The following is a 25428-nucleotide window of genomic DNA, read 5'->3' on the forward strand; positions in this document are numbered from 1 at the left end:
CAGGGTTAAGTCAGCAGCTTTGTTCAGGTGCTTGGTTCCAAATAACTGCACCATCACGGTCTGCACTAGAGACACACTCCTACCCAAACACTCAGAACTGTCAACAAGGACTCCCTGAGGCTCAGAGGTGGCTTTGACCCTACTCTATGGAAACCTCTGGCCTAGCAACTGTTGCTATGTGTTAGGCCAACAAGCAGTTCCAATTAACACCTGCACCAAGAACAAACCCCTCACTACGAAAGACATAATGTACATGGGAATTGTGAATTTCCAGTGGAATACAAAGATTGAAGATTGCATGTGGACCCTTTTTAAAAGTCTGGACTAAAAATGGATGGGATGATTGCTCAAAGGAAGTCCCATTTCCTGTTCTAAATAAATTCTGCAAATATTTAACTTTGCAGAAGATTTCCATTCAAAAACTGTGTAAAAAGGCTTAAAGCCTCCTCATTCCTCCTTTCTGTCAGCCTTTACCTTTTTTTAACCCTTTCTGATTTACCTGATTCCCTCTGCTGGTTTTGGGAGGGGCCAGTGTTTGTCTGAGTGTGATCAGAGTAGAGCTGTGCCTGAACTACTTCAGTTGGCTTCATGCATAATTTTGAACCAAGATTGCTGATCGTTTAGATTATTTTCTGTTCAAAATTTCCCTTTGGGCCATCTGTTTTGTCCTTCTGTTGTACCCTGGTTCCAGCACAATTTGCTCCTTGGGGTCAAGGATGTGGAATTAGATGAATCGGGAGCTCAAGGAAATACTTTGGGATCGGACAAATTCAGTTTTGCTGATTGTTAATTTTCAAGCTTTGACCAAGTTGTCAAATTGCCTTAAAGCCATTTAAATCCCTGTACTTATGCAAGTGATCATCAATGCCCAGACTCATTTTATTGGACTTTCAAAACGATGACTCCCTCACTGGTTACTGCCCTCTCTGCCTTGTCACCTTTGTAGTATTTTACCCTATGTTTGAGTCTTTGTTGCTCTTCTCTTTCCATTTGCAGAGTTCATCTGCTTTTCTGCCAGTTCTCTTGCTATTCCATGATCTGACTGGCTGATAGGAGAATATTAGGCTGGAATTCTATAAGTCAGTTTTAGGTTTGAACAGCTTTCTTGCTGTGTGAATGCACTTACATTGAAAATGTAGCTTGTGTGTTTTGCAGAAAAATCAATAACTGAACAATGACACTTGTGCTCTAGAACTACCTGGGCCTCTGGCCAAACAATTCCAGAATAGCGACACACTGATATCTGTCTGACAAAGTGGAAAATTGACCTGGTGTATTCTATACCCAAAAAAAAGGCCAACTCTAATGCAGTCAATTACTGCCCTGTCAGTCTAGCCTCCATTGTCAGCAAAGTTATGGAAGATATTTTCAATAGTGCTGTCAAGAGGCACTTATTCAACAGTAACAAAAACAGAAATTGCTGGAAAAGCTCAGCAGAGTTAACATTTCAGAACAGAGGAGAGGTCACTCAGCCCAAAACTTTAACTCTAATTTCTTTCCACAGATGCTGTCAGACCTGCTGATTTTTTCCAGCAGTTTCTGTTTTTGTTTCTGATTTACTGCATCTGTGGTTCTTTCGGATTTTATTTATTCAGCAGTAACTGCTCACTGACACTTAGTTTGGATATTGTGTGGCCCTCTCAGCTCCTGACCTTATTACAGCCTTGGTCCGAACATGAACAAAAATGTTGAACTCAAAGGGAAAGTGAAGATGATTGCCCTTGACATCAAGGCAATAATTGACAGGATGCGGCATCAAGGAGCCCTATTGCAAAACTGGAGTCAGTGGGAACCAAAGCAGAAATTGCTGGAGAAACTCAGCAGGTCCAGCAGCATCCATGGAGAGAAACATTTCAAGTCCACTGAGCCTTCTGAACTGCAACTCCCCCTACAAGCTGCACACTATCCTGACATGGTAGTATACTGCTGATTCCTCACTGTCACTGGGTCAAAATCCTGGAATTCTCTCCCTTTTAGCATTGCGGGTGTCACTTGTAAGAGACTGCATCTTTTTACTTGTGTCTGAAAATGTACTGAAAATCAGGAAAATGGACAGTGCTCTTAAAAGGGGATAATACAAGAAGTTGTTTGCAATTTTGGAAAAATAATTACACAAAGTAGTGCTTTGGGAACAATTTAACTTCTATGAACTTTATGTCGAGACAAATTGGCTCCCAATGGGTGTTTTAGGGCAGTTTTACCCAGAGACCGTCTTTTATTAACTTTTTAGTTGGCACCGGTTGTCATGGGTTCTGGAGAGCTCAGCATAGTAACAAACGTCCAGTTGTATTGCAGTTTAACACAAACTCTGAGGGTACTTGTGATGCTGGGAATAGGGGATTGATTTACAGTGTACTACTCCAGTGGATTGTGACACAGTACACACTGTGGTTCACTGTGAGGAAAGGCATCAAAAGCTGGTCTAGCTAGCAACACCCACAATCTGCAAATTCATTTTTAAAAAATCCTGCCTATTGCCCAGTGTGCTCTCTGTACAAGGGTGCATCCTCAGCTGGCGATGCTTGGTGCTACAAAACAATTACCTGTTTATACTGATTTTAGTGTGACATCAAAAGCTTTAGGATCAGTCTGCACTCGACCAGTCCTCACCTCTGGCAATTGGAGAATGTGTTTAGGACACATCTGGTCGAAGGTGGCAGCAGAGAGATTGAATGGGTACAATTTAGATCATTTGATGTAGGTTGCTGGTTACGGCAGAAACTAAATTAGCACATCCAATATAGGAATCAATCACTGGCATTTTTAGAATTATTTCTTGTCAATTTAGTTTATGCTTGTGACCTTTTGAATTCTAATCCACAACACTGCATTAACTGTCAAACTAGGCTGTCTTGGTTTCTGAGGCACAACATTCTGTGAACAAATTCTCCCAATTCCTTCGTACTCAAATTCACCTGGACAGTCTCAGATTCCACCCTCCCCTTCCTCGACCTTTCTATTTCTATCTCAGGCGACCGAATCAACACGGACATCTACTACAAACCGACCAACTCCCACAGCTACCTGGACTACACCTCCTCCCACCCTGCCCCCTGTAAAAACGCCATCCCATTCTCCCAATTCCTTCGTCTCCGCTGCACGTGCTCCCAGGAGGACCAGTTCCAAAAACGTACAACCCAGATGGCCTCCTTTTTCAAGGACCGCAATTTCCCCCCCGACGTGGTCGACGATGCCCTCCACCGCATCTCTTCCACTTCCCGCTCCTCTGCCCTTAAGCCCCGCCCCTCCAACCGCCACCAGGACAGTACCCCACTGGTCCTCACCTACCACCCCACCAATCTCCATGTACAGCGTATCATCCGCCATCATTTCCGCCACCTCCAAACGGACCCCACCACCAAGGATATATTTCCCTCCCATCCCCTATCAGCATTCCGTAAAGACCACTCCCTCCATGACTCCCTCGTCAGATCCACACCCCCCCACCAACCCAACCTTCACTCCCGGAACCTTCCCCTGCAACAGTAGGAGGTGCAAGACTTGCGCCCACACCTCCCCCCTCACCTCCCTCCAAGGCCCCAAAGGAAACTTCCATATCCGCCACAAATTCACCTGCACCTCCACACACATCATCTATTGCATCCTCTGCACCCGATGTGGCCTCCTCTATATTGGAGAGACAGGCCGCCTACTTGCGGAGCGTTTCAGAGAACACCTCTGGGACACCCGGCCCAACCAACCACCCTGTGGCTCAACACTTCAACTCCCCCTCCCACTCCACCAAGGATATGCAGGTCTTTGGACTCCTCCATCACCAGACCACAACAACACAACGGTTGGAGGAAGAGCGCCTTATCTTCCGCCTAGAAACCCTCCAACCACAAGGGATGAACTCTGATTTCACCAGTTTCCTCATTTCACCTCCCCCCACCTTGTCTCAGTCAAATCCATTGAACTCAGCACTGCCATCCTAACCTGCAATCTTCTTCCTGACCTCTCCGCCCCCACCCCAGTCTGACGTATCACCCTCACCTTGATCTCTTTCCACCTATCGCATTTCCAACGCCCCTCCCCCAAGTCCCTCCTCCCTACCTTTTATCTTAGCCTGCTGGACACACTTTCCTCATTCCTGAAGAAGGGCTTATGCCCGAAACGTCGATTCTCCTGTTCCCTGGATGCTGCCTGACCTGCGGCGCTGTTCCAGCAACACATTTTCAGCTCCATTCTGTGAACAAAGCCTTGTGGAACTTCAGAAAGGTTCTGCTGCACTTTGCTCCAATTTTTTTTTCCGCTGCTTTCTCAAGAACAGAATTTGTAAAATCTCTTGCTGGGCAGTTTTGCAGGCTGCCTGTAAAATTACACCTCCCTGATCTTTCCACCACAGCCCTGTCTGAGCCTGATCTGTCCACAATTCTATGAAGGAGTGGATGCAACTCTATAGGGGGGCAGGATGAGGGTGGACAGTCAAGGCCTGTGATGGCTTACTCATTCTAACCTCAGCTGAGGCCCTTAAAGGGCTGCTTTCCATTTTGAGGCTGGTGGAAGGAGGTGGGAGAGAAGCCCCTGCTCGAACTTGAGACAGAAAAATGAGTGCTGACAAGGTCTATTTCCCAATTGGGGTGCTTTCGGGGGTTCCCTCCTCATTACCTCTCACTGAAGACTCTCTGCATGCTTGCACCTCAAACCCCATCCTTTGCTCCACTGACCACGCTGTCATTAAAAGAACACCCCCTCCAATATCTACCTTCCATATTGAACTCGGCTGTTCTTCACTGGAATTGGATGTAGGCCCAGCATCGCCTATTGTTCCGGATGGTGTTCCTGGTTGAATGTCAATGCATTGACTGCATTGAATCCATGGCTGATATACTAATGTTGCAATTCATTGAAGCAGTTGAAGCCAGTCATGCCTGTGATGACATGCGTAGAATTAAAAAAAAAAGTGAATAAAAAATCTTCACTATTTTTCCAAATAATGTATCATCATAATCATAACTATTGATTCACAGGCTAATTAATCAAAGGTCTTTACATTGCAGGGATAATCTTGGAGCCGAACGTTACAGGGGACTGAACAATATGGGCTATGGTGCAAAAATCTAACAGAATCATGTGAGATATCCCGTGAGGCCTCTTGAAATTGGGAATAATTCGCTGCATCTTTTAACTAAGTTCCATGTGTAGAGATGTGGTTCTCACTAGGCAGTGGAAGTTACCTAGTACTGGGGATTGTTGTTTTTAATGACCTTATTAATCTCCCCTTACTAGTATGGAGATTTTTTTCATACCACCTGGTGCAAGCAAACGTAATGCTGAGGTTTCTCAACGTGGAGGTCAGAGAAGGTACTGCTGACTTTGGCTGCTTAAAGGGGCTCCATATTGGAGAATGGACTCCATGGATACCACCAACATGTATCCACATCCCACATTACAGGGCACATCTGCACTTCAGAGCTGCAGCTCAGGGTGCAACCACAGCTATCGTTGTTACGCTATAGCAAGGATACTGCAATTATAGACACTATCCAGTTCTAAAGAAGATTAACTCTACTTTTTCTCCACAGATGCTGCCAGATCTGCTGAGTTTCTCCAGAAATTTCTGTTTCCATACCTAGCTCCTGAACTGAACTGGACCAGACTGCTTCCCTCATCTGTTTGCTTGGTGTCAATGTGCTCGCTCACTATGTGCCTACCTGCTGTATACAGCATCCCTGCCTTGTATTGGCTTCCATTGCCTTTTTGTGTCTGGGAGAAAGTGAGGACTGTAGGTGCTGGAGAGTCAGAGTTGAAAAGTATGGCTCTGGAAAAACACAGCAGGTCAGGCAGCATCTGAAGAGTAGGAAAGTCGACTTTTGTGTTTTGCCTGTCAGTCAGCAATATCCGGCTCATATTACTGCTGTATTGATGTGCCATTTCACACAGGTATAAAGGCAGAAAATTTGTCAGCGGTCCTCAGTCAAGAGGGGAAGTCTACATTCAGTGAGGTCCCTGCATAGTTAGTCAAGGCAGCCTCCGACAACAGTCCACGCCTTGATAAGAGTCAGTCGGATGGTTGGGATGGTCAGAGTCAAGTTGCTCTCCATGTAAGAGGTGAGGAGCCGAATATTGGGCAGCCCACCACACATCCTGGCACTTTCTGCTCTATTGTGATATTATAGGAGAGGAAGGTGGGTGGCACAGCTGTTACTGTTGGTGCATGTGAGGAAGTATGCCAGTCGAGTGTGTAGCTAGCACAGAGGACATGAATGGTTAGTGTTGGTAATGAATGAGAGTGAGTGAGGGAAGATGTTGCATGCAATAGTAAGAGCAGTAGATCTAAGAGAGCAAAGGAGTGGGGTGGCCATTGTTGCACAGAAATCACCACCCCAAAATTGGATCTTGTGACCCCATTTGGGGTCCTGACCCCCCACTTTGGGAAGCCCTGATTATTAAATCTTGATTTGTGCTTTCCTTTTTTGTGCTGCATTCACAGATGCTAGGATGGTGATCAAAGCCAAGTGATGTTAAAGGATCTCACAAGATGTGTATGGGATTCAGATATTTGCTAACTTAAAATAATACAAATGTCTATTTGACGGATACCATTAAAATTCCATATCAACGATTCAGAAAGCTATTTCCTAAATTATCCTGCACTTTAATGTATATAGCGTGTTTGTCAATTAAGTTGAATTCTACATCAAAGCACTTAAACTGATAAAGCAGTAACTGTCACTCAAAACTCAATTGACTGCATTTTTAATGACACACTATTCTGCCAAAAATGGCAAATGGCAAAAGGCAAACAAAAAGACATTATTTAAAATTAAGTTAGTTAAAACATTACTCACATGGATGCAAATCAGACTATTTGTTTCAATATTTTTCACCTGCATTTAGTATAGTGTTTATTTATTCTCTTTAAGCATTTCTCTCTAATGTAGCCCCTCTTTCAGAACCCAGAATGATTTAGGGAATCTCTTGCTTATCACGTCAACTCACAAATCCACTCCATGGCATTGCGTGTTGGTAAATTACTACACAGCTCTGAGGTTTGGGTCAAAAAATCTTTACACTTTTTCTTCCAATTTTCTCCATGAGTCTTTCCTCACAAAATCATTTAGAGACAATTATCCATTGGTAAGTGATTGAACCATATGATGGGAAGTGAAGCTGTTTAATTCGCAGAGTATTGAAAGGAAAATGTTTATAATCGAAGAAAGGAACAAATTGTAAAAGTACAATTTGGTGGCTTCTAATGAATGAGATAAATGCTTTCTGTTTTACCAGAGCGAGAATGGGACTTCAATATTTGCTGAACTCAACTTCTTGGCTCGTTTTTTTAATTATCCAGCTTTTCATCAGTTTGGCAAGACAATGCACAAATGAACTTATTACTGTTCAAAATAAATACAGACTAATCCAATCTAAACATGACATTTAATTTATACGTATTTCACACTGCCCACTCGAGATGAATTATAATCTTAGAGCTACGTTTGTTGGAACGTACATTTTTTAAAAAATCTGTATTTTAATAAAGCCATTTGTGTAGCAATGCCAGGGACAAGATCTCTAATCTTCAAAGGAAGTTAATTCTTTCATTCTTCAGAGGTTTGAAACTGATGCGTCTGATATCTGCTATTTGGCTCTGCTGCTTACTCCAAAAAGCCACACTGCTGAGACTTGAATGCATTCCATCCTCAAAGGTAGACTCTCATAAACAGATGCTTCCAAACACCTATATGTTTGCTCTTGCATACGTGTTCATGCATACAGTTATTCATACAACAAATGTGGTAAAAACAATTTTAATATAAATTTATATATTGTGACTGTTTTAAAACACATTATAACAGCTCTACTAAGGTGACTGCTATAATTGCGTGTCCTGACTTCGAATGACCTACCAGAAACTCTTCGGAATGTTTGGCTGCTAACTCTAGTTTTGGAGATTTGTAAAAGCAAGGACATTATTAAACTAGTATCCAGCTTGTGTTTTTGTACTTGTTAGTAACGGAATGATCTCTTTATCCTTTCCAATTCCATCTCTCCTTGTATGTTTGTAGGTATGCCTGTATAGACAATAGACATTGGGTGCAGGAGTAGGCCATTCTGCCCTTCGAGCCTGCACCACCATTCAATATGATCATGGCTGATCATCCTTAATCAGTATCCTGTTCCTGCCTTATCTCCATAACCCTTGATTCCACAATCCTTGAGAGCTGTATCCAACTCTTTCTTAAATGAGGTAAAAACAATGACTGCAGATGCTGGAAACCAGATTCTGGATTAGTGGTGCTGGAAGAGCACAGCAGTTCAGGCAGCATCCAAGGAGCAGCGAAATCGACGTTTCGGGCAAAAGCCCTTCATCAGGAATAAGAAATATTCTGGATTAGTGGTACTGGAAGAGCACAGCAGTTCAGGCAGCATCCAAGGAGCAGCGAAATCGACGTTTCGGGCAAAAGCCCTTCATCAGGAATAAGAAATATTCTGGATTAGTGGTGCTGGAAGAGCACAGCAGTTCAGGCAGCATCCAAGGAGCAGCGAAATCGACATTTATGATGAAGGGCTTTTGCCCGATACGTCGATTTCGCTGCTCCTTGGATGCTGCCTGAACTGCTGTGCTCTTCCAGCACCACTAATCCAGAATCTTTCTTATTCCTGATGAAGGGCTTTTGCCCGAAACATCGATTTCGCTGCTCCTTGGATGCTGCCTGAACTGCTATGCTCTTCTAGCACCACTAATCCAGAATCTTTCTTAAATGAATCCAAAGACTGGGCCTCCACTGCCCTCTGGGGCAGAGCATTCCACACAGCCACCATTCTCTGGGTGAAGAAGTTTATCCTCATCTCTGTCCTAAATGGTCTATCCCTTATTTTTAAGCTGTGTCCTCTGGTTCGGCACTCACCCATCAGCGGAAACATGTTTCCTGCCACCAGAGTGTCCAATCCTTTAATAATCTTATATGTCTCAATCAGATCCCCTCTCAGTCTTCTAACCTCAAGGGTACACAAGCCCAGTCGCTCCAGTCTTAAGGTAATCCCACCATTCCAGGAATTGACCTCGTGAACCTATGCTGTACTCCCTCAATAGCCAGAATGTCTTTCCTCAAATTTGGAGACCAGAACTGCATACAGTACTCCAGGTGTGGTCTCACCAGGGCCCTGTACAGCTGCAGAAGAACCTCTTTGCTTCTATACTCAATCCCTCTTGTTATGAAGGCCAGCATGCTATTAGCCTTCTTCACTACCTGCTGTACCTGCATGCTTACCTTCATTGACTGGTGTACAAGAACACCCAGATCTCTCTGTACTGCCCCTTTACCTAACTTGACTCCATTTAGGTAGTAGAGATGGAAATGTGTTGCTGGAAAAGCGCAGCAGGTCAGGCAGCATCTAGGGAACAGGAGAATCGACGTTTCGGGCATTAGCCCTTCTTCAGGAATTCCCAAAAGAGGGCAGCAGTGAGCAGTGGTTGAGGAGGATTCTGGAAAAAGTCAGCTCAGTCACTATCCTGATCCATTCCTGAAGAAGGGCTAATGCCCGAAACGTTGATTCTCCTGTTCCCTAGATGCTGCCTGACCTGCTGCGCTTTTCCAGCAACACATTTCCATCTCTGATCTCCAGCATCTGCAGACCTCACTTTCTCCATTTAGGTAGTAATCTGCCTTCCTGTTCTTGCCACCAAAGTGGATAACCATACATTTATCCACATTAAACTGCATCTGCTATGCATCTGTCCACTCACCTAACCTGTCCAGGTCACCCTGTAATCTCCTAACATCCTCCTCACATTTCACCCTGCCACCCAGCTTAGTATCATCAGCAAATTTGCTAATGTTATTACTAATACCATCTTCTATATCATTAACATATATTGTAAAAAGCTGCAGTCCCAGTACTGATCCCTGCGGTACCCCACTGGTCACTGACTGCCATTCTGAAATGGAGCCGTTTATCACTACTCTTTGTTTCCTATCAGCCAACCAACTTCCAATCCAAGTTAGTACTTTGCCCCCAATACCATGCGCCCTAACTTTGCTCACTAACCTCCTATGTGGGACTTTTTCAAAAGCTTTCTGAAAGTCCAGGTACACTACATCTATTGGATCTCCCTCGTCCATCTTCATATTGCAAAGTATTGCCGCATATCTATGAGTGTGTGAAATAAACCTTAACTCTGGGTTAACTTTACTAGTCTTACGGAAGGCCTTACAATGCCAGAGTTGTGAAGCAGTGGAGGTTGGGGAATATGCTCCCACTATTTAAAAAAAATGAAAAAAAATCAATCTGCTTGAGTAAAAATAGGGAGAGATATTTGTTTTAATATGCAAAATCTGTCAGTAACACTAATATTGGTGTTGATAAATTGGCCCTTACATTTAATTTACGGCATTTCCCAGAATATTAGCTGATTTCCTGATTAATATTCTGGCAATAATACCACTTTCATCACCTCCCCCTTGTTATGGAGATTGAAATAGGCAGTCATAGGAAGACCACGAATGCTAGGTCAGAATCTCATCACAGAATTAAAGGTAACACAGATTAGTCCTCGCCAGGAAAAGATGGAGTCTGTTGCTCTGGAATGGAGTTTGGAGCGGGGACCAAAAACAGTGGCTGCAGACTTCCAAATATTTAATTGGAGGAAATTACTACTTATTCTGTAGTGGATGTTGCAAAAGCAATTTCAAAATTGACAAACAGTGGCGAAGTTTAGAGAAGTGATGGTGGGATAGAACTGTATATCGTGTATGGCCATGTGAACACTAATGCTATGCCTTTGCATGATGTCACCAGAGAGTAGCACGTAGATGAGAAATGCTGGAGGACAAGGATTAGCCCCTGGGGAAAAACAGAGGTACTGATGTGGGTGCAGGCAGAGAAACCATTGCAAGTGGCTTTCTGGTTACCATTAGGTCAATAAAAATTGGAACTAGGAGAACAGCTGGACAACAATGGAAATACATTGCTGGGGTTCATGTGATCACTCAGTGCAAACAAACAAAAGTTTGTTTTTCAAAATCACTGACACACACCTCGACATGAAAAAGGGACATCCACATCTTTCACAGATTGATGAGGTCATGGCTAGTATGTTTCTATCACAAATGTGCAAAGCTGGAACATTTTAACTAGGTAATTATTACACTTGCTGTGGCAGCAGGAGAAACCTGTTGGAGAGGGGAGGCAGATTGGAGATAGGACATAGGTAACTCAATCATTGCGTGCAGGTATTCAAGCAGTTCACACTGTTGAAACATTTTTGAGATTCTCAGTTTGTGTAATCACTATTTAATCGGTTGCTGTGGCCTGAAATGTCCAGGCAATTGTACAGTTACGTGTTCCAAATAGTGTAGTTCAGGCTGGTACCACATTCCTGTATGTACTGTGATTATATTTTAAAATAAATAGTTAACCCTGCATAAAAATAATGCTCATAAATTATGAACTGTTAGGCATTGATATGTGGACTGTTCCCATTCTTTAGCATTGAGGTGATTTATACAGGAACTTTGATGCTTAACTAAGATGATTTAATATGTGGTCTAGACATCTGCATAAAAATCATACTTGAACCATTTAAATTGACTTCTCACAAAATCCCTTTTTTTTTCAGATTGTGCAGGCTGTGGCAGAGACATTAAAAATGGACAAGCTCTACTGGCTCTTGAGAGACAGTGGCACCTGGGTTGTTTCAAGTGTAAGGCCTGTGGGAATGTTCTTACTGGGGAGTACATCAGCAAGTAAGTGATAACTCTGTTGTGTTGAGATGCTATCCAAAGACTATGTTTCTTTATTTTTCAGCTTTGTTGGCTTCTAACTTGAGCAGTTTTATTCTGGAAGTGAAAGGGGAACTAGTGTTGGAGATGTTGTTGTAAGGTTAAAAATAAAAATTAATATTGCAGTATTACAAGCACTCCTAGTAAATCACTTGACACAACAAAAGCATTAGTTTCCTAGAAAATGTAGTATTTAAATTGGAGCAAGACAATAGGCATAATTTAGCAACACAAGTTGATGTTTCAAAATAACTGACACACAGTTCTTCACGTTAAAAAACATTTACCCTAAATATGTCGAACACAGAGTGGTGAGGCCACACCTAGTATGTTTCAACACAAATGTGTTAAGATGGAAAATTTTAACCAGGCAATGGTTGCAATTTTTATTGTATCTCTGATCATTATCCCAGATTTAAATGTAATGATTAATTCAGTATTAAGTACAAAAGCATCCACAACATTTTCCCCATATTGTAGCTCCTGAACTTATTTAACATTGAGTTTGAGATTTCACATTTGTTTACTTCAGTGATTTCAGTTTTCCTGGCTCTGCATTAGCTGAGTATTCTTTTGTTGACAGGTTAAAAACAGTCCTGACTCCTTTGGAGTCTTATTCCCTCTCCACTGCATCCTCTTCCTCCCATCTACAGCCATCTGTCTGCACCCTTGCAGCCTTTTCCTCCTTCTGTTCAACCATCTTCTTCTGTTTCCCTTTTGGAGCACCCTGTGGACGTCCTCCTCGTCCATCCACACAGTTCCCTTCTTCCACCACCAACCCTTCCTTTCTCTTATCCTTGAATCCCTTGGTCAATAAATGATAACCTACCCTGAGGCTGGAGCTGACAACAAACCCAGAGACATGCTCATGTAGCCGCTTATCTTCCCCAATCATAGGCGGTTTCTTTTTGCATTTACAGCTGATTGGCTTCCCATTAGCTCAGAGATTCGTGAATGTTTCCTGGTGTTCAGTAGTGAGTTTGCTGACCACACCTGTGTACATTGAGCCCTGAGGCAAGGAACAGTCAGCACCTACACTGGGAGTCCAAGTGAGGTCATGAAGAAAAAATCTTTTGAGACACATGGAGCATATATGGGCAAATGAGTTTCCTTATCCATATTTATCTTGTGAAAACTTTAAGCATGATTAAATTCATTTTATTGTTTAAAAATGGTTTATTAAGTAACACTGTACTGCAATTGAGTTTCATCTCTTAATATTAATCTTCTGTTAATATTAATCTTCTGTTAGCATTTGTAAATATGTCTTGTTGGAATTGATGGTATTGATATTTAAGACATCAGAGTTATCCTTTTGTATCAGGTACTAAATCTAATTCTGTTTACAAGAGCAAAGCTGTCCGACTTTATTTATAAACTTTTGCAGTAATTTACAACATTGTATTTTTCCTTTTACTCACAACCTCTGATAGGGATGGTGCACCCTATTGTGAAAAGGATTATCAGAGTCTATTTGGTGTGAAATGCGAAGACTGTGACAAATTCATCACTGGAAAGGTCTTGGAGGTAGGGACTATTTGTCTCATAAGACATTATGAATAGACTGGACATGTTCCTCACATAATTCCCAACTGGGTTCTGTCAAATTTATATATTCTGTTAGAATAAATCTGAGAGCTTTCAAAACATTACAATATGTTGTTTAAAAAGTTACTAATTTATAACAGCTTTGCAGTTGAACTTTTACCACCTACTGTGCTATTTTCCCTTCCATTCAATTAGTTTCTGAAGTTTGCCAAGTCAAATATAACATCTAAACTTATGCTTTGTTTAAAACAAGCTAATTTGTATCATTAATTTATTTGACTTAAGGAATTTCTATGTATAGTCTACTAGGAGTTTTTGTAATTAATTAGTAAATAGTTTATTTTATCAAAGTGATGTTGTTTATCATGCCTGATTTGCACTGCACAGCTAAATTGAAAATAGAATTGTGACAGGACCATGTCATCGGCTGATGAAGCAGTCTATTTATGCTACAAGGCAAGTTTCTAAGGTTGATTGGTCATTGATTGTACAGCTGTTTGTGGGATGTCCATTTCAATAGGGTGACTTTGACATCTTTCAATATTATTTAATTTATTTTAATTATTGTAAGTAATCTGACAATTAATTGATCATCACCGATTGCATGAAATGTTCTGATAATGAACGGATATTACATCTTGTATTGTTCTCAAACTTCTTTTCAATTGGCTTCATACAACAAATGTTGAGACCATACATTGCTTTGTGAAAAGTCTAAATAACAAGAACAAGTCAGGTACTGAACCTAAGCAGTTATCTCATATTCTGTTGTGATTTTTAAATATGCAATCGTAAAACCTAAAGCTGAGAAAAGCTTCAGTCAGCAGACTTTCCCATTCGAGTATAAAACCTCCTGGAACGTTCAGCATAAGCATAATGAATGTGGAATTACACTGACCATAGCACAAATAGACAACAATGATAAAGGATGATTGTCAAAGAGAGACTCCCATGAGTAATTCTTGCAATGTGAAGTTTCCTCACATTCTTTGCTTCTTTGATAACAGAGAGAACTTTCTAATATGAAACTCCGGTCTGAGAATCATGATTTTGCCTATCACGTTTTTTCCAAATTGGAAAATAATTTAAAGTTTGTTTTAAATACTCCTGGAATTTTAGAGATGAGAACCTCTCCAGCTATGCAGACAATGTTGCAGATGATTTCATCCATCTTTACTAATACAACCTTTAGTTCAACAGTCCATGTTTCACGAGGTTTGGGACTTTGTGATCAGTTCTGTATTGCTGAGAGACTGCTCCCTCAGATTGCAGTGTCTCCACACTACCTGAGGATGACCATAGTCTAACTCTCGGGAGTTCCAGAAAACTCTTCGATTTACGCACGATTACGTATAGTTCTGATCTCTGTAGTACAGCTCGCTCGTATAGGTTATTCCATCCTCTCTTTCTCAAAGTCTCGATAGCATGTGACTGCTGATGTCAGTGTTACATCATCTTATGATTAACATATGCATCCCTATTGTATTGTAGCAGACTGTCAAATGTTAAAAACATACCTTTTCTTTGTGGGCCCTCAAATGGAGATATCCTCTTTTTCAGTGTTGGTCATCTCTGTTAGTAAAGTGCCATGCTGGGTCTGAAAGCCCACAAGGGCATGCATTCTGCTTTTGGTCATGGATGTGAGAGTCTTTACCTGTTGGAAAAATCCAGTCATATAGGAATAGGTCACCTATATTACAAACCCCGTAACATTGATTCATACCAATACTGAAGTAATAAGAGATTCCTTCTGGCCCAATGAACTTTGCTAAGATGAGGAATAGAGTCTTCAGGTGGGTGTAATACTGTGCGTTATTATCTCTACATCATTATAACTTAAAAACTAAGGCATTTTTTTCATAATTAAAATGATGCAGTTTCTCAAATACAAAGACATCAAAGTTTTACTTCAGTTTTAATTCAAACCATACATTTTACATTGAAATCACTGCCATCAATTAAGACTCAGATTGGTTGATGGAATTGGCAATTGTATAACCACAAAATGCTACAAATTCACGACTTAGTTCAGGTACAAAGCTTCTGTTGTATTCCATTAACAATAGAACTGTTCATCAGATGCCCACCTGAATGCTTCATTCCTCCTGATACGTGAGACATTTTTATTTCCTCATAAGACTTTTTTTAAATCAGCAAATTATATATTAAGTGAAGGAAAATAGAGATCCTGTACATTACTCATTATTGTGAAGTGTTTTGTATTCCATCGTGTATCTGTTGAATGGCTCATATTCCACAATGTAACACATCCTTGTGGTCTGAAGAGACAGTTATCCAGAGAGCACAGAATGTGGCCCACTGTTCTGATGTGACCTGGTTATGTTATTATTGATTAGCCCAGAGATCAATTGAAAAATCCATAACTTACCTGATATTATTAATATTCTGTCAAGGTAGCCAGTCAATAATCTAATAGAATAAAAAGACTACATACCTACAAATACAAACAAAAATATCTGCAATCTCCATTCTGACAAAGAACACACACCCAAAATGTTAATACTGAGAAAATAAATACTGAGAAATATATGGGAGCAAATTCCAAGCTATTTTTGTCTTTCTTAATACAGTATCTAATTATCTGAGATGTTTTCCATTATGTAAAGGCTAATAATAAAGAAACTTCTCAGAGTGACCCATTTTGTTGACATGGCATTAATTAGCCTTCCATTTTACAGCATTGTTAATTAAGAGTAAATGAAAAGATTAAAAATAATCTTGCCTTCAGTATAGCTATTTCAATGTTTTGGCTTTTTTGTATTCATGGGGCTGTATTTACTAAATGAGAACAATTTTACTTTGCCATAATTTTATTTTTTTGTCATATCTGAATGGATAGCTTAAAATGAAGAAATAAAGCAAAACAAGAAGAATACCACAAGGTAGCACTGTTTTACCATGCAATTCTTAGCCAGTGTGAGATTTGTTCTTCAAAGACAGTACCAGGACTCAAATGAGATGTGTTTCACATTCATCATATATTGCAATAATTTGTTAGGCAGTTGTTGCAGCATTTTGTTTCTTGCGGATGTAGTTCCAAAGTCAGTTTGATCAGTTGGAGAAAGTTTGTATGCTTTTAACTTAGGGTATCTCATGTACTAGTCTATACATCCTGACTTTCTCTGTAGTCTCTGTCAAGACTGCAAATGCTGTTTATAATCAATTGGCGTTAAAATGTGTTGAATAGATAAAGGTGAAACAACTTCAATTTAACATGATTAATAAATTGAATGTCTTGATGTAGTAAGATTCAAGTTATTGGTACAATTAGAATTAATATTGCAAGGAGTGACAACTGGAATGTATTCAACTTCTGTGTATTATTGACCAGAATCAGATATACCACAAAATGATCATGTTGGTTTAATTGTACTTGAATTGCCCCAATTCTTTTTATTTAAGCAGGCAAGTAATATTAATCTTATGAAGTTTCTATTCTTAAATAAGTTTTGGTTTGATTTTTCTCTCCATTTGACCATATGATGGAGGGAAGGTCATTGGTGAATCAGCTGAACATGTTTAGGACCAGGACATTTCCTGAGGAACTCCTGCAGTGATACTCCTGAGCTGAGATGATTGGTTTCCAACAACAACCAGTATAGAGATTTCTCACTGACCTCAGTTTTGCTGGGGCTCCTTCATGGCACACTCAGTCAATTCTGCCTTGATGCTGAAGGAGCTCTCACCTCACTTGTGAAATTCATTTCCATGTTTGGAGAAAGACTGTAATCAGCTCTGGCAGAACCTGAACTGTAAATCACTGAGCAGTTAAATGCTGAGCAAATATTCTATCACTGCTGTTGTTTGGGAGTGGGCTGCTGGTGAGATACTTGGCTAGATTGGATTTGTCTTGCATTTTGTGCTCAGGAGATACCTAAGTAGTTTTCCACTTGGTCGAGTAGATGTACCAGAAGAGCATGGCTGGAATGTTTTATTCTTCTTTAAGATGATTCATTGTTATCAGTGTGAAAAACAGATTTGCTTTGTTGGACATGATTGCAGATTATTTTATTTGGGATACATTTCCAATTTTGCATACAATAGTATATTGTCAAATTTAAATAACTCCAGCTGTTTATATGCCAAAGGTTATGTGCAAGCAGTCAGGGATTATCCTGCTTAAAATGTGATTGTCAGAAATCTGTTGTTGGAGCATTTTAGTGTCTCTGCTGAAGATATGTACATCTGCACCAAATTCATATTCAGACATAGAATGGTAATGAAGGTTTATTTTTCCATTGCCCTTGTGTCAAAGGCAAGAATCTGATAAAGTACATGCTCTTTATCATGAGAGATATGATTCCCAAGTAAAATGAAGCCTTTTCTCACAACTTTGTAAGAGAACTCTGAAACCTCACAATATTGAATAAATAATTCTATGAATATGCAACCTGCAGAAGAAATCTCAAGTGAGACATTTGAAGCATTTTGCTTGACCAAGTCTGCACTCTGAAACTGTATTGCTGTCTGCTTTCCTTGAGTCCAGCTCTTTGGCACATGGGGTCTGACGTTGCTGCAGTTGTATTGCTTTCTGGAGTTGCTTTCTGCATCTATCTTCTTCCCTTAGGCTGTGGTGTTTTTTGTACTTAACCTCAATAGTAATTTATAATGCCATACATTGCTACTTTAATTATTAACCTCAATTGTAATTTGTAGTAAAGTTGTTAGAAATCAATCTTTATGCTTAAATTGTCGATTAATTGCTCTTTCAATTGGAGTGGTATTTTGTGAGTTAATTGTAGTTGCATGGTGACTTGTTTGTTCACCATTTGTGGTACTAGGCAAGTTGATTGTGGATTGATTGCTGCTTTAGTCACAATAATATTCTATGGCTTTCTAATAGATGCAATATTGTAATTCAGACTTCACGCAGGGTGTAGGCGAGGGCAGCTAGGCAGCTTCACACTCCAAGCTGCAGGCTCGATGAGGCAGTGTGACGTGGGCGGCTCTGTTTCCAGTTCAATGCATCCTGGAAATAGTTAGCAGATTTGGCAGCATCCAGAAACAGAGTTAACATTTCGAGTCCAATATGGCTCTGTTTCAGAATCTTTTTCCCAATGTTTAATGAGGGCTAACATTCTGACTGGCAAGTCTGGAATCATGAAGGAAGAGTTACCATTTGCTAAGAGAACTATTCCTTGAGATATCAGTACCCAATCAAAAGTTGTTAATTGTGATTCAAATTCCCACCTATATATGTATATAAAACTGAACATCATGTTGTAATCATTTCAGAGAAATCCATAACCTTGCTCCTACTATTGAGTTATTTTTGATGTGTTGCTTTCTAAGCTCCCTGGTAATTCAATGTGCTAATGGCTGCAATTTAAGATCTTCAGTTGAGTTCAGAATTTGGCTAATTCATCCAAAAATGACATATATTCATACATATGGATCTGTTCCCCACAAATAGAAGGAATCTGTTCAAGCCTTGCACCTTTTATTTTCAACAAACCAGAGCTTGGTGAGCCTAAAGTTCTTTGTTGCTTTCCCCATTACAATGCCTCCGCTAACCAGAGCTGACTTGCCAATCAATCAGCATCCTTTGCACCTCGAGTATGAATTATTGTGATCATCTGAAGCTTGCCATTCTTGTGTTTGTCTTGATGATTGCAAGATGTCGAGGTTTGGCAACATGTTTCTCTTTTCAATAATGTTCAAGCTTTGAACTATCTAAAAAATGTGTGGATTTTTCAGATAGTCTAAAATGCTTCCACAGCACTTGGTACCGTGTGTGTTTTTGTTAATCCTATTTTCTCCAAAAAAATTCAAAGTAGATGAACTCATCACTCTGATCTGTTATTATACTAACAATTTGGAAGCAGATGTGACAATCCTTTGATTTGCCTTCACAGTATTTCTACATGTATTATGTTGGCAAATCTATGAGGTAATTTGTTTTACATAAACCTCAAAACACCAGATTTCCTGTCGACAATGTAACATTGGTGACAAACATCATCAAGCCTGCATTTTTATCTGGAATTGGGTCGTTGCTTGTGGTCACTATGTGGGAAATAGTATTTGTGCTTAGATTGACAAATGCCTCAGCTGATAAAATAACCTTGCCACGGAATCTGGAGATCATGCATTCAAGTTCCACTCCAGGACTATAATGAGACCGTATCTGCCTGCTTGGGTAGATGTTTAAGACCCCATCCCACTATTTCAAAGAAAAGCACAGTTATCACAGGTGTTTTATTTATAAAATATGTATTGCTCGATCAACATCAAAAAAAAGGTCAGCATTGTTTCTGAGAGATTCCTGTGCACAGATTGGCGGCCATATTTCCTACATTGGCAGTACTTCATTCGCAGTAAAGCACTTGGAGAAGTTAATTGATTGTGAAAAGTGTTCCTGTCTTTGCCCCGCATCCTGTACTATCAGCCCCTCACCCTCCTATGTTTGCCCCTCAGTCTGTACTATCAGTCCCTCACCATCCTGTGTTTGCCCCTTACCCTGTACTATCAGCCCCTCACCCTCCTATGTTTACCCCTCAGTCTGTACTATCAGTCCCTCACCCTCCTATGTTTGCCCCTTAACCTGTACTATCAGCCCCTCACCCTTCTGTGTTTGCCCCTCAGCCTGTACTATCAGCCCCTCACCCTCCTATGTTTGCCCTCAGTCTGTACTATCAGTCCCTCACCCTCCTGTGTTTGCCCCTTATCCTGTGCTATCAGCCTCTCACCCTCAGTCTGTACTATCAGCTCCTCACCCTCCTGTGTTTGCCCCTTATCCTGTACTATCAGCCCCTCACCCTCTAGTGTTTGCCACATAACCTGTAATTTTCCAAACTCACTCTGCCTTTAGATGGTAAATCTTCCAGGCATCAAGTCACTCTCACCAGATTTCACTGGTTGAGGATCTGGTGGCCTCTTGTTTCTACTTGTGAACTCCAAATTGAGCCTTTAATGGCATTCAGCAGCTTGCAAAAGCCTCTGAATTATCTTCTTAATAGTTTTAACTTATTTCCTACCACATTTATGCACATTCACTACTTCAGTGCCTTGCCACTGGCTGTTTAATTCACCTGAGCTGAAAATGTGTTGCTGGAAAAGCGCAGCAGGTCAGGCAGCATCCAGGGAACAGGAGAATCGACGTTTCGGGCATAAGCCCTTCTTCAGGCTTATGCCCGAAACGTCGATTCTCCTGGTCCCTGGATGCTGCCTGACCTGCTGCACTTTTCCAGCAACACATTTTCAGCTCTGTTTAATTCACCTGTCAAGTCATAGTGCTAAGATTCAATTCATCCACACCTGCAGTACAGGTATATGTGGTCGCTCTTAATGTCTCCTGTTTCAGCAGCTTTCATTAAATTGCCTGCGTTGGCGCACATTGTACTGAAAGATTCAGGCATGTGATAAGAGTGGATAGGAGAGATCCAGCTGACCCCTATGGCGTGTACTGTACAATTACAAATACAAAAGTGTAGAGAAGCAAGGTGGTCATGTTGAAGTTGTAGAAGGTGGCACGGTGGCACAGTGGTTAGCATTGCTGCCTCACAGCGCCAGAGACCCGGGTTCAATTCCCACCTCAGGCGACTGACTGTGTGGAGTTTGCACATTCTCCCTGTGTCTCCCTGCTTCGGTTTCCTCCCTCAGACACAAAAATGTGCAGGTTAGGTGAATTGGCCATGCTAAATTGCCCGTAGTGTTAGGTGAAGAGGTAAATGTAGGGGAATGGGTCTGGGTGGGTTGTGCTTCGACGGATCGGTGTGGACTTGTTGGGCCGAAGGGCCTGTTTCCACACTAAGTAATCTAATCTAAAAAATGTTGTGTGACAGGCCCACAGAATAGAGACAGCTGATAAGAAGTACATGAAGTAAAACCTAGTGACAGTACAATGCTACAGAGAAATATCATTGAGATTAAGTCACTCAACCTGTGGACTAGCTGAAACAGCTCACACAATGGGAGACCAATTATGATTCGGGTTAACAAAGAATTCTGTCCTAACCCATCTACAAAGTTTCTGGACAACGCAGAGTCCCAGATAAGCTGAACAACAGCAAAGTTGCGAAAGTAGATGCAGAATCAAAACAACAATTTAGCAACCAACAGGAACTGGGCAGAAAAGGCTCCATATGCCATTTTACAAGCTTCCTGAAACTACAAGAACATTCAGAGGCAGGAAGAAGGCTGCACCCACACTGCAGAAACCCCTTTCAATACAGCAGCCCATTTTAGGAAAGAAACCATTGTTAAAGGCAAACTCGTACAGATAAATCTTTCCTCTTGGGCAGTCACAGACAAGGGTGCTCAGTACTGTAACTCAGATATGGCTGTCAACAGCTTCTGTAAACACATCACAGTAGACATAAGGTTTGCAGTGGGTGAAAGTGAGTACTGCAGATGCTGGAGATCAGAGTCAAGATTAGAGTGGTGCTGGAAAAGCACAGCAGGTCAGGTAGCATCCGAGGAGCAGGAAAATTGATGTTTCGGGTAAAAGCACTTAATCAGGAATGCGAACAGGTTTGCAGTTACTGTTCTGACAATCTGCAGTGGCTAGAGAGGTTTATCCTACAACCTCCGTCAGTGCACCTCAGAACCAGTGTCAAGGGCAAAGGTCAGCTGCAGCCAACATTAAGATACAAGAACTAGGAAATTGTTGAAACGACAAATGTTTTCAGCAACCAACCATGTCCTTTGCTCTGCAGGAGAACTTGCAAAGCCCTTCAACTCAACCGTAAAGGAGATGCATGTGTCAGTCAGCAATCATTAAGTGAGTTTAGACAACAATTCTGACAGTTTTTAAAGCAACTGGGGAAGCTCAACATTGTGTATCACGTCACATGGAAGGCATATGCTATACTTATCTGCTGTTGACACCCAGGAAGTTCCTATCCACTTAGAAACAAGGTGGAGGAGGAAATTGAGGCAATGCACCAAAAGAGGCTATTTCAGAAATCACACAGCCAATTCTGTGGTGCACCACAACGGCATAGTTCCTTAACAGAATGGCTCCAATAGAATTTAAGTTTATTAACGTGTTTGAATAAGACCAATGAGAGATGCATCAAATGATGCCTGTGCACAAGAGCTTAGCTAAACCTAGTACTGTCTTCAGCAAACTGAATTCAAACAGTAGGTTCTCACAATTTCATTTCGATGAGGACTCTAACCTTCACGCTATGTTTATAACACCCAATGGCCATCCTTGTTTGAACTGGCTGCCTTTTGACACGTAGTCTGCACCCAAGATTTTTTAGTAGTTGATGTCCAACATGGATGCCACATGAATGACTTTCTCATCCAGGAGTTCTCTAAAAGACCGACATAACAACAAAATTAGGACAGTCTGAAAGAAAATTGCAGAATGGTAAATCGAAACTTGAATTCCCAATGCCAATGGTTTAAATTTTTGAGCAAATGTAGTTCGGGCAATAGGAATTATGGTAGATCCACAGAAGACAGAAACCATCAGGAATACTGAGAGACCTGGATAGAGTGGATGTGGGGAAGTTGTTTCCATTAGTAGAAGAGACTACTACTCTGAGGGCATAGCTTCAGAGTGAAGGGATGACCGTTTAGAACAGAGATAAGGAGAAATTTGTTCAGCTAGATGGTAGTTAATCTGTGGAGGCCAAATCATTGAGTGTATTTAAGACAAAGATAAATGTTCTTGATTGGTGAGTGGATCAAAGGCTTTGGGGAGAAGGCAGCAGAATAGGATTGAGAAAAATATCAGGTGAAAGTGAGTACTGCAGATGCTGTAGATTAGAGTCAAAATTAGAGTGGTGCTGGAAAAGCACAGCAGGTCAGGCAGCATCCAAGGAGCAGGAAAATCGCAATTTCAGGCAATAAGGGCTTTTGCCTGAAACGTCAGTTTTCCTACTCTTCAGATGCTGCCTTTCCTGCTGTGCTTTTTCAGCACAATTCTAATCTTGAGAAACATATTCAGCCATGTTTGAATGGTGGAGCAGACTTGATGGGCCAAATGTCTTCTGGTGTTATGTTTTTGTCACCATGCAGGAGCGTTATAGAACTCCTGTGGTTCATTGGAATGATGAACAAGATGGGAAAAATCCTAGCCTAACAGCCCAAGGCAGTGAGCCTCTCAGGTAATCTTGAAGCAAGATCAGGTGTAGGGTTGGAATGAACCTCAGCAGAGCTCACGCGACCAAAACAAAAGCATTCTCATCTTGTCTGAGGTCCTTGCACATTATGATCTTGAACGTCTAGCCATAATAGTGATGATGTATCATCTGCTGGTATGAAAATAGCCGTAATTTAGATGGGATCAGGGACCAGCTTACTATGATTTCTGAGCTCTTACTGGCACAGAGCAAAGGTGTGTCGTCATCAAGAGAAAGATGCTTACAACAAATTGGGTGTGAGAAATTCTATGACCACATTTTAGGCCTACCAGTCAAAACTGAAACTGACCACAAGCTGCTGATAACCTTGTTAAATACAAAAGGAGCTGAAAATGTGTTGCTGGAAAAGCACAGCAGGTCAGGCAGCATCCAAGGAGCAGGAGAATTGACATTTCGGGCATGAGCCCTTCTTCAGGAATGAGGAAAGTGTGCCAAGCAGGCTAAGATAAAAGGTAGGGAGGAGGGACTTGGGGGAGGGGTGTTGGAAATGCGATAGGTGGAAGGAGGTTCAGGTAAGGGTGATAGGCCGGAGTGGGGGTGGGGGCAGAGAGGTCAGGAAGAAGATTGCTGGTTAGGAAGGTAGTGCTGAGTTCGAGGGTTGGGACTGAGACAAGGTGGGGGGAGGGGAAATGAGGAAACTGGAGAAATCTGAGTTCATCCCTTGTGGTTGAGGGTTCCTTGGTGGAAAATGAGGCGCTCTTCCTCCAGCTGTCGTGTTGCTATGGTCTGGCGATGGAGGAGTCCAAGGTCCTGCATGTCTTTGGGGGAGTGGGAGGGGGAGTTGAAGTGTTGAGCCACGGGGTGGTTAGGTTGGTTGGTGCGGGTGTCCCAGAGGTGTTCTCTGAAACATTCCACAAGTAGGCCGTCTGTCTCCCCAATATAGAGGAGGCCACATCGGGTGCAGCAGATGCAGTAAATGATGTGTGTGGAGGTGCAGGTGAATTTGTGGCGGATATGGAAAGATCCCTTGGGGCCTTGGAGGGAAGTAAGGGGGGAGGTGTGGGCGCAAGTTTTGCATTTCTTGTGGTTGCAGGAGAAGGTGTCGTGAGTGTAGGTTGGGTTGGTGGGGGGTGTGGACCTGACGAGGGAGTCACGGAGGAAGTGGTCTTTTCAGTACGCTGATAGGGGAGGGGAGGGAAATATATCCCTGGTGGTGGGGTCCGTTTGGAGGTGGCGGAAATGACGACAGATGATACGATGTATATGGAGGTTGGTGGGTTGTCTCAGCCTGCTCCTGCTCCACCGAACTCATCTCTGCATACCTCTACACGGTCCTGTCCCCCTTAGTCCAAGAACTCCCCACCTACTTTCTGGACACCACCCACGCCCTCCACCTCCTCCATGATTTTCACTTCCCCGGTCTCCAATGACTTATCTTCACCATGGACATCCAGTCCCTGTACACCTCCATCCCCCATCACGAAGGACTCAAAGCCCTCCGCTTCTTCCTTTCCCGCTGTACTAACCAGTACCCTTCCACTGACACCCTCCTTCGACTGATTGAACTGGTCCTCACTCTGAACAACTTCTCTTTCCAATCCTCCCACTTCCTCCAAACCAAAGGAGTAGCCATGAGCACCCGCATGGGCCCCAGCTATGCCTGCCTCTTCGTAGAATGTGTGGAACAGTCCATCTTCCGCAGTTACACTGGCACCACCCCCCCCACCTTTTCCTCCGTTACATCGATGACTGTATCGGCACTGCCTCGTGCTCCCACGAGGAGGTTGAACAGTTCATCCACTTTACCAACACCTTCCACCCCGACCTCAAATTTACCTGGACCGTCTCAGACTCCTCCCTCCCCTTCCTAGACCTCTCCATTTCTATCTCGGGCGACCAAATCAACACGGACATTTACTATAAACCAACCGACTCCCACAGCTACCTAGACTATACCTCCTCCCACCTTCCCCCTGTACAAATGCCATCCCATATTCCCAATTCCTTCGTCTCCGCCGCATCTGCTCCCAGGAGGACCAGTTCCAATACCGAACAACCCAGATAGCCTCCTTCTTCAAAGACCGCAATTTCCCCCC

The 25428-nt window shown here is 42.0% G+C and overlaps 1 protein-coding gene across 14 annotated transcripts in view; it reads left to right on the plus strand.

Moving 5' to 3' along the window:
- The window catches only part of ablim1b (actin binding LIM protein 1b), a 422940-nt gene that overhangs the window by 281479 nt on the left and 116033 nt on the right, over positions 1-25428 (plus strand). For all 14 annotated transcript variants that reach the window (XM_087998851.1, XM_087998859.1, XM_087998857.1 and 11 more), the window contains exons 5-6: positions 11564-11690; positions 13160-13253. In XM_087998851.1, the coding sequence (XP_087854977.1) occupies positions 11564-11690; positions 13160-13253 (221 nt within the window). The remainder of the gene's footprint in view (positions 1-11563; positions 11691-13159; positions 13254-25428) is intronic.

Source organism: Chiloscyllium plagiosum, unplaced genomic scaffold (genome assembly GCF_037043375.1).
Source record: "Chiloscyllium plagiosum isolate Xiang-an unplaced genomic scaffold, Cpla_swu_hap1 HiC_scaffold_22, whole genome shotgun sequence".
Lineage (NCBI taxonomy): Eukaryota > Metazoa > Chordata > Chondrichthyes > Orectolobiformes > Hemiscylliidae > Chiloscyllium > Chiloscyllium plagiosum.